Source organism: Entelurus aequoreus, linkage group LG26, assembly GCF_033978785.1.
Source record: "Entelurus aequoreus isolate RoL-2023_Sb linkage group LG26, RoL_Eaeq_v1.1, whole genome shotgun sequence".
In the NCBI taxonomy this organism is placed as follows: domain Eukaryota; kingdom Metazoa; phylum Chordata; class Actinopteri; order Syngnathiformes; family Syngnathidae; genus Entelurus; species Entelurus aequoreus.
In genome coordinates, this window is record NC_084756.1 from 18,466,361 (window position 1) to 18,476,731 (window position 10,371).

Consider the following 10,371-nt stretch of genomic DNA (forward strand, 5'->3'; position numbering starts at 1 on the left):
GAGAGCTGAAGATCCTGGCCAGATGAAGCCATCAGGACCACATCATCTGCAAAAAGCAGAGACCTAATCCTGCAGCCACCAAACCAAATCCCCTCAACGCCTTGACTGCGCCTAGAAATTCTGTCCATAAAAGTTATGAACAGAATCGGTGACAAAGGGCAGCCTTGGCGGAGTCCAACTCTCACTGGAAACGTGTCCAACTTACTGCCGGCAATGCGGACCAAACTCTGGCACTGATCATACAGGGAGCGGACCGCCACAATCAGACAGTCCGATACCCCATACTCTCTGAGCACTCCCCACAGGACTTCCCGAGGGACACGGTCGAATGCCTTCTCCATGTCCACAAAACACATGTAGACTGGTTGGGCAAACTCCCATGCACCCTCAAGGACCCTGCCGAGAGTATAGAGCTGGTCCACAGTTCCACGACCAGGACGAAAACCACACTGTTCCTGAATCCGAGGTTCGACTATCCGGCGTAGCCTCCTCTCCAGCCCACCTGAATAGACCTTACCGGGAAGGCTGAGGAGTGTGATCCCACGATAGTTAGAACACACCCTCCGGTTCCCCTTCTTAAAGAGAGGAACCACCACCCCGGTCTGCCAATCCAGCGGTACCGCCCCCGATGTCCACGCGATGCTGCAGAGTCTTGTCAACCAAGACAGCCCCACAGCATCCAGAGCCTTAAGGAACTCTGGGCGGATCTCATCCACCCCCGGGGCCTTGCCACCGAGGAGCTTTTTAACTACCTCAGCAACCTCAGCCCCAGAAATAGGAGAGCCCACCACAGATTCCCCAGGCACTACTTCCTCATAGGAAGACGTGTTGGTGGGATTGAGGAGGTCTTCGAAGTATTCCCTCCACCGATCCACAACATCCGCAGTCGAGGTCAGCAGAACACCATCCTCACCATACACGGTGTTGATAGTGCACTGCTTCCCCTTCCTGAGGCGGCGGATGGTGGTCCAGAATCGCTTCGAAGCCGTCCGGAAGTCGTTTTCCATGGCTTCCCCGAACTCCTCCCATGTCCGAGTTTTTGCTTCCGCGACCGCCGAAGCCGCACACCGCTTGGCCTGTCGGTACCTGTCCGCTGCCTCAGGAGTCCTATGAGCCAAAAGAACCCGATAGGACTCCTTCTTCAGCTTGACGGCATCCCTCACCGCCGGTGTCCACCAGCGGGTTCTAGGATTACCGCCACGACAGGCACCAACTACCTTGCGGCCACAGCTCCAATCAGCCGCCTCGACAATAGAGGTGCGGAACATGGTCCATTCGGACTCAATGTCCAGCACCTCCCTCGTGACATGTTCAAAGTTCTTCCGGAGGTGGGAATTGAAACTCTCTCTGACAGGAGACTCTGCCAGACGTTCCCAGCAAACCCTCACAATGCGTTTGGGCCTGCCAGGTCTGTCCGGCATCCTCCCCCACCATCGCAGCCAACTCACCACCAGGTGGTGATCGGTAGAAAGCTCCGCCCCTCTCTTCACCCGAGTGTCCAAAACATGAGGCCGCAAATCCGACGACACAACTACAAAGTCGATCATGGAACTGCGGCCTAGGGTGTCCTGGTGCCAAGTGCACATATGGACACCCTTATGTATGAACATGGTGTTTGTTATGGACAATCTGTGACGGGCACAAAAGTCCAATAACAAAACACCGCTCGGGTTCAGATCCGGGCAGCCATTCTTCCCAATCACGCCTCTCCAGGTTTCACTGTCGCTGCCAACATGAGCATTGAAGTCCCCCAGTAGAACGAGGGAATCACCCGGGGGAGCACTCTCAAGTACTCCCTCGAGTGAATCCAAAAAGGGTGGGTAGTCTGAGCTGCGGTTTGGCGCGTAAGCGCAAACCACAGTCAGGACCCGTTCCCCCACCCGAAGGCGGAGGGAAGCTACCCTCTCGTCCACCGGGTTGAACTCCTACATGCAGGCTCTGAGCCGGGGGGAAACAAGAATTGCCACCCCAGCCCGTCGCCTCTCACTGCCGGCAACGCCAGAGTAGAAGAGAGTCCAGCCCCTCTCGAGAGAACTGGTTCCAGAGCCCTTGCTGTGCGTCGAAGTGAGTCCGACTATGTCTAGTCGGAACTTCTCCACCTCGCGCACTAGCTCAGGCTCCTTCGCCCCCAGCAAGGTGACGTTCCACGTCCCAAGAGCTAGCTTCTGTAGCCGAGGATCGGACCGCCAAGTGCCCTGCCTTCGGCTGCCGCCCACCTCACATCGCACCCGACCTCTATGACCCCTGCTATGGGTGGTGAGCCCATTGGAGGGGGAACCCACGTTGCCTCTTCGGGCTGTGCCCGGCCGGGCCCCATGGGGACAGGCCCGGCCACCAGGCGCTCGCCATCGTGCCCCACCTCCGGGCCTGGCTCCAGAGGGGGGCCCCGGTGACCCGCGTCCGGGCGAGGGAAATCTGGGTCCATAAGTTTTATTTTTCATTGAGGTCTTCGAGCTGCTCTTTGTCTGATCCCTCACCTAGGACCAGTTTGTCTTGGGAGACCCTACCAGGGGGCATAAAGCCCCCGGACAACATAGCTCCTAGGATCATTGGGACACGCAAACTCCTCTACCACGGTAAGGTGGCAGTAATTCTCCCCAAATATGTTTTGATATATGAGGATACTCCTCAACCGTTCATGCGGCCACACACCCTCTCCCCCCTTTTTTTTACTCCTCCTTGCATTGGTCGGTCGCCTGCAGTACATCTCCTTTGCTTGCCTGTCAAAACTTTACATTTTTGGCCAGGACATCCTGATTTTGTCCTTTCCTGGCGTATTCCTGGTCCCTTTGTGTGTGTTTTTGCTACTGCATTGATCGAGTCGCACGACAAGCCCCCGTCTACAATTCCCGCAGTGTGGGCTCATTAAAGGAACCCCGTGAGTTTCATGTTTTCTGATTCAATCAAATAACGTGACAGAGATGGATGAACATAAGGACAACAGAAAATATATCTTTACCAAAAATCAAAACTTTGTGTCAATATCTTGACAAATAGGAGACTTATGTAGTTAAAGAACAGGCCTAAGCTCACACATTCCCATTTTTTCTGTAACTTCCAGGAATAAATTATGTGCGCCAGCTTGAAAAATGTCTCAACTTTAAGCCACATAAAGGTGCCCAGCGGAGACTTAGACAAACTTTATTGATCCACAAGGGAAATTGTTCCACACAGTAGCTCAGTTACAAAGGATGGAAAGGATAACGCAGGTATAAAGTAGACTAAAAATGTACCATAGTAGCAATATAAAATGTAACATATGTAATATTTACATATTATATATACAGTATAAAATATATACTGATATATTATATCATTATATTGTAATCTATTTTCATATAATATATACAATATATAACAAATCCCAATTGCCATGTACAATATTACAGTATATGTAACAGCTGCAGCAACAAACAAAAAAAGGAAAAGTACAGCATAAAATGGAGAGTAGATCCAGCAGAAAATATACATTATAAACAAAGAGAGGTAGCTAACATGGAAGCGGTCAGGTAATAGACAGATATCATCTATTGCTGTATGACGAGTGATTGTACAGCTGGAAGAAGGAGTTCTTGAATCGAACACTGTGGGAACGAAGCTGAAGGAGCCTGTTGGAGTATGAACTCCACTGTCTCTCAATTGTCTGGTGGAGTGGGTGGGCAGGATTGTCCATGATGGCGAGCAGTTTGTCCAGTGTCCTCCTGTCCCTCACTGACGCAAACGCCTCCAACTGCGTGCCAATAGTTTGGCCGGCTTTCCGGATCAGTTTGTCAAACCGGTTTAAGTCCCTTTTGCTTGTGCTGCTCCCCCAACAAAACACTGCAAAGTACAGGGCACTGGCCACAACAGACTGAAAAATATCTCCCAACAGCTTGCTGCACACATGAAAGGACCTAAGCTTCCTCAGAAAAAAAGTCTGCTCATGCCCTTCTTGTATACAGCTGTGCTGTTTTCTTTCCAGTCCAGTCTGCTGTTCAGGTGGACTCCAAGATCAGAATCAGAAATACTTTATTACGGTAATCCCCGAGGGCAAGTTAAGATTTTCAGCACAATCCCATTCAAGATCAGACAAACATTACAGGGAGACAGAACAGGATCGCTGACGGGTCTGCCAACTTCCGGCGCCCCCCTAATAAAAAAGGTAAGAAACAGGTAAACGTTTGGGGGTGAGAGAAAAAAAATCAGTCTAAGCCTGGGCCCCTGGATAGAGGTCCAGACTGAGGCCAAAGAAAAAAAAACCTCAAAACCCTAGCACACATAAACATTGAAGAGGGAAAGAGGGAAACATCAAAGAACACAAAGGACATTAAAGACATTAAAAGAGCAGAGCTGATGCAAACAGCCACTTCTACATACAGCCACAAAAGTAAAACAACAACAAAAAAAACTAAACATACACACTGTGATGGCCTCTGCAGTGTTCCATGCCATCGTCTGCTGGGGTGGGGGTAGCATGGCCAGAGACAGGAGCAGACCCAACAAAGCAACCAAGTGAGCCGACTCCACCCACTAACTCTCGGCCAGTGTCCAGTCTGCATGGATGAGCGAGGATACGTCCAAGGAGACCGAGGTGTCCGATACCTGCTCATTCAGCCAAGACACTGTGAAGCTTGTCCGTCCTGGCGCTGAGCCCTGTCTCTTCTTCCGCATCTCCTCCAGTCTCTCCAAACGGACTCTGGTGTGGCAGAGACCCAGCAGCTGGTCTTCATGGCCAAAAGGCTCCCGGTTGTACTGCCCCACAACTGCCACCTCCCGGCCCTGGATGTTGATGGGCTCTAAAGCATTGTTTTATTACATTTTTCAGGGTTCCTTACAAGCAGTATTAAAACCATTAACCGTCATAAATGTTTATAAAATTTAGTAGATGGCGATTTATTGTGTAGAGTAACCTTATAGTTTTCCAATTTTCCCAGGAGATTTCCAATATTTTAAATTGCAAATGTCGATGTTACTCTTAGACACACGTAATAAAGGTGTTTGTGAAATCCCCTGATGTTTTTGGTGCTACATTAACCACAACATTAGCACTCCATAACATTATGTCGCTACTGGGCCATCCATCCATCTTCTTCCGCTTATCCGAGGTCGGGTCGCGGGGGCAGCAGCCTAAGCAGGGAAACCCAGACTTCCCTCTCCCCAGCCACTTCGTCCAGCTCTTCCCGTGGGATCCCGAGGCGTTCCCAGGCCAGCTGGGAGGCCGACGTTTCCTAAATAAATATGTTGGAGAAAAAAACTTAAAAGCTTTGTCCCGCTGTTTTTTACTGACATATTTTAATCATGTTTAGATAACTTTTACTGCAAATGAATATCGGCTCCAAATATCGATTATCGGCCTCTTTGACTGCCAATAATCAGAATCTGTATCGGCCTTTAAAAAACATATCGGTCAATCTACCGTATTTTTAGGACTATAAGTCGCAGTTTTATTCATAGTTTGGCCGGGGGTGCGACTTATACTCAAGAGCGACTTATGTGTGAAATGATTAACACATTACTGTAAAATACCAAACAATATTATTTAGCTAATTCACGTAAGACACTAGATGTATAAGATTTCATGGGATTTAGCGATTAGGAGTGACAGATTGTTTTGTAAACGTATAGCATGTTCTATATGTTATAGTTATTTGAATGACTCTTACCATAATATGTTACGTTAACATACCAGGCACGTTCTCAGTTGGTTATTTATGCGTCATATAACGTACACTTATTCAGCCTGTTGTTCACTATTCTTTATTTATTTGAAATTGCCTTTCAAATGTCTATTCTTGGTGTTGGGTTTTATCAAATAAATTTCCCCCAAAAATGCGACTTATACTTGAGATCGAATTTAAAAAAGTAAACAATGGGGGTATAAATGGAAACAAAATAGAAAAATATTACAGTGCGACTTATATATGTTTTTTTCCTTCTTTATTATGCATTTTCGGCCCGTGCGACTTATACTCCGAAAAATACGGTAGTAAAGATTGCCACACCCTGGACAAAGCATGCATTGAAAAACATCCGAGCATACCTCAGTCATTTTCTCCAACATCAAAGATTTGCATGTGTGATGCTTTTTTTTAGATTTTTCTTGCGACAATCATTCCTAAAAGACTCGATGATGATGATGATGATTGCTGTCAATAGAAGAACGTGTGAATTGGACAACATGTCACTCTCATTCAAAGCAATCCAGCATTGTCTCAATACTTTTGTCAAAATCATCACTTGTCCTTCAAAGTAAAGGTGTGTTCTGTCCCAAATATTTTAGGATGGTGCAGTTTGACCTGAGACCAGACAATTTCAAAATTCTAACAGGTCAACCAGCGCCCAAAAGCGTTGGACCTTAGGTCTTCTTCCATGCATTGCTTGGTGGTTGTTTTGCATCAAAGCGCCTCCTTCTGGTCGGCTAGATCAATGTCCTCATTTGTAGACTCATTAGTAAAGTTTGTCTGCCTCCTGCAGAGTGCCAAACAGGAGAAGTGGCTACCCTCCTGCTGGTCAACCCAGCTGGCCAAAAAGGGTTGGATTATTCGGACCTGCTGTTAGAGGTTGCCAAGGTTTTTGGCCTGCGCAGCAGACTGCTCAGACTGTACCTGGACCAGGAGCTCAGTCGAGGTAAGATACAAAGATGGTACTGTTTTGCTATCTAGTTTAGTCACTGGTTTGGAAGTTGTAAGAACTCTGGAGCGATTATTAGGTAAATTGTCATATCAGCGAATGTGATAGACTTGTCTATGATCAGGCGTGTGCAACGGTACGTGACAGTCCAGGTTCAATACCTACTTCAGTTTTAAGGTCACGGTTTGTTTAAAGGGAACAAAATGCAAAACAAAAAACTGCTTACTTTTAATGATTTTTAAAATCAAGCATAAAAACTTGCAAACTACGAGACCATAGGCCTGGGGCGATAATCCATTAAGCGATAAATTAAAATAAACGTGCTAATTTTGTTGTCCTCGATCAGTTTCGTGCGTGTTCGTTGTCCTCAAAACAAGATGAAAGAGGGTTCACTCTGTGCACCGGTCTTAATACCTGGACAGGTTTGTTCCATAGTGGAACCAAACAAAAGGAAACACAACAAACTTGGATGCCCTCCTAAAACATAACCACCCAACCCAGTTTTCCCAATTTGGGAAAAAATCTTACCTTGAATTGTTCAATATTTATTTAAATGTGGTTTTGTTTGACAAGACCTGATAATTCATCTTGTTTATGATATGATCTATTCATTTCCTCCACTATCTGAATTTTTTTAGTTTTCCTTGTCTTTTCTGAACACATTCCCCTCATAGGATGAACAAATATACTACAGTACTAAGACTACAGTGGTCATAAACAGTTAGCATCTACAGCAGGGGTGCCCAAAGGATATCAAACAAGGTATCCACAGGATATCAAATTTGACTAAAGAGAGGGAGTAAATGTCGTAACAAAAGTGTCTGTATGTAAACCTGTCTAAGGATTATTAGCTTTGCAGCAGAAAGCTACACCTCCGGGGCGAAGCGGCGCGTCTGGCCTTGGTACGGAGAACAATTAGCCCATGTAGAACAATCTTACCAACATTATTAAGAAAATATTCTTGTGTGCATACAACTAGTTTTTGTTGTTTGTGGCAGGCCAAAATAGATGACCAGCCATATTAAACACACAACGATACACCAGGAAGCAGCAATCGCTTTCTAGTGACAACAAAAATTTTAGGTAGATAAAAATGATCTATTACACTCTAAAGACTATCTAAATGTAGGTCTTCTGTATCAAAATATGATATTTAACAAAAGTGGAGACATTCTATGTGGAAAAATGTATGCTCAGCAGCAGCCGTGGGGACCCCCATGTAGTCAAATGGTACTATCTTATGCCTATAATATTTACAAGATGCTAAAATACATTTCCAAGACGCTAAAACAGCCAGATAAACACGGCAAGGATTGAATAGTTCAGTGAGGTCCTTGGGTTTGTGTCAGCTTTAGCTCTGGCATAGCGACAAACTTGACGTCGTTAACAAAGTTTCCGTAGTTGAATGGGCATAAGAATCATTAGTTTCCACAAGGGAGCAGTGAGGGGAGCCTCCTGCCCGAACGAACTGACAGAGGCGGCTCGTCCCAGCTTCAGTCCACCGGAGATGTTTGGTGGCACGACAAGCTTTGTGTTCGACGACTGGTGTCTTGGGAGGAAGGAAGGGGGTTCAATGTCAGCCAATTCGACTGCACGCTTGATAGTCGAATCAGATTCTGGCGAATTGAATGATTTTGTTCCCATACTGTACCCAAAATGAACCAAACAGTGACCTAAAACCGAGGTACGTAGCGAACAGTATTGTTAAAGTACAGCCTATTTACCAAGTGGTGTGGCGTGGCTCCGATAAAAGAGCGGCCGACCATTAACTTGAGGGTTCCTAGTTCGAATCCAGTTTCCGCCTTCCACGTCACTGCTTTTGGGCAAGACACTTCACCAACCTGGCTACCCGTGCGCTCCCCCGCACTGGTGTAAATGTGGCTTAAATGTAGATAATGGGTCTCTCAATGTACAGCACTTTGAGTCACTAGAGAAAAGGCACTATATAAATATAAATCACTTCACTACCAAATGTACCGACTGAAAAAGGAACACATGTACCGTATTTTCGGGACTATAAGGCGCACTTAAAATCCTTTTTTTTTATTTTCAAAACTCGACAGTGCGCTTTATAATCCGGTGCGCCTAATGTAAAAAATAAGTTTGGTTGAGTTTACCCACCTCGAAGTTATATTATTTGGTACAAGGTGTAGTGGTAAGTGTGACCAGTAGATGGCAGTCAAACATAAGAGATACATGTAGACTGCACTATGATGGCAATATGTCTCAAGTAAACAACACCAACATTTTAAATGTTCCATTGAAAATATAGAACATTACACACGGCGCTCAAAAATCTATCAAAATGTTTTAGTACGACTTTGGTAAGCTATGTAGCAGCACCGCTTGATGAATTGTCGGTGCATTAAACATAGGAGTATTATTATGGTGTGTGTATAAGGTAAGACATTATCTGGTGTTTTGTTTCGCAATATTATGCAAAAGCAACTTTTCTTACCTTCTGGTACCTGCTGATCTGTATTTGGGATTTGTATAAATCCCAAGAAATTGCGCACGTCCGCCTTTGTAGTCCGTGGCGACGCCGTAGTCGATAAGCTTCTTCTTTTTCTTTATCTTCTCGTTATGTGACATTCATCCTCTACTGTTGCAATTTCTAATATAAAGTAATGTAAAGTTCGTAGTTATATCTGTCAGTAAACTCGCCATGAAAGCGCTAAAACATACCTGTGTAGTGAGTTTACATTAATCACCCAAGGAACTTTAGTTATTAGAGTTCCAGTCGGATGGTTTTTCACGGGACACATTTCCTGTGTTGTTGTTTCCGGATGAGGAGATGCTGCTCCGTTATTGATTGAAGTAAATTCTGAATTTCATTAAAACAGTTAGCTCCATCTTTTGACACTTCTTCCACTCCCGTCCTTGCACGCTACACCGCTACAACAAAGATGATGGGGAGAAGACGCTGTCGAAGGTGAGCCACGTAAATAAGACCGCCCACAAAACGGCGCATCCTGAAGTGACTGTCAGAAAGCGTCGTGAAGATGATCTGTAAAACATCATCTATGCAACATTTTGACCAAAGAACCACCATTACATGTTATGTAGACCACAAGGAAGTGTTTTACATTTAGAAAAAAATAATAATAATATAACTAATTTAATGTGCCCTTATATATGAAAACGGATCAAAAATAGACCATTCATCGGCAGTAAGCCTTATAAGCCGGTGCGCTCTATGGTCTGGAAAATACGGTACTGTTACAGCCCTACTTGGTATGATCACCTTCTTTTATGGATCCTTTTTTATCGTAACACTTTTCTGCTGACTCACACTCACACAGTGAAGACTATTAACCAAGCCACTTGTCATCTTTTTTCTTTCAGAGGTGCCGGCAGATTCGGCAGTAAAATCTCTGGACACCGAAACTCTCTTTGTGCGAGTTCTTCCCACTACGGCGGAATCCTAGAACCCCCCCCCCCATGAGTTTCTCATGCACATTCTTAATGGCTACCACGCAGGTTTTAAATCCACTTGACATTTTGAAGACTCTCAAAAGGGTTCATTGTCTTCTTGTTCATGTACTGTACGTTCACATTTTCTTCAAGTCAGACATTATTTTCCATGAAATGGTAAAAAATATATCCATTGTACCAAAAATATTGTCTGAATTGAAAAAATTGAAAAGTATTTTGAAGACTCCATCTGGCACCCAAAAGCACACAGTTAATGTATTTTTTAATCCAGTTCAATGCTAAAACTAAAGAAAGTGGAGGTATCGAAGTTATTACAGCTGCGGCAAT

The 10,371-nt window shown here is 45.1% G+C and overlaps 1 protein-coding gene across 1 annotated transcript in view; it reads left to right on the top strand.

Annotated features, from left to right (window-relative positions):
* iars1 (isoleucyl-tRNA synthetase 1) overlaps positions 1-10,371 on the top strand; it is a 137,297-nt gene that overhangs the window by 126,771 nt on the left and 155 nt on the right. Inside the window, exons 33-34 of the mRNA XM_062037484.1 lie at positions 6,454-6,606; positions 9,955-10,371. The exon at positions 9,955-10,371 is cut by the window's right edge and continues 155 nt beyond it. Of these exons, the coding sequence (XP_061893468.1) occupies positions 6,454-6,606; positions 9,955-10,037 (236 nt within the window). The 3' untranslated portion in view covers positions 10,038-10,371. The remainder of the gene's footprint in view (positions 1-6,453; positions 6,607-9,954) is intronic.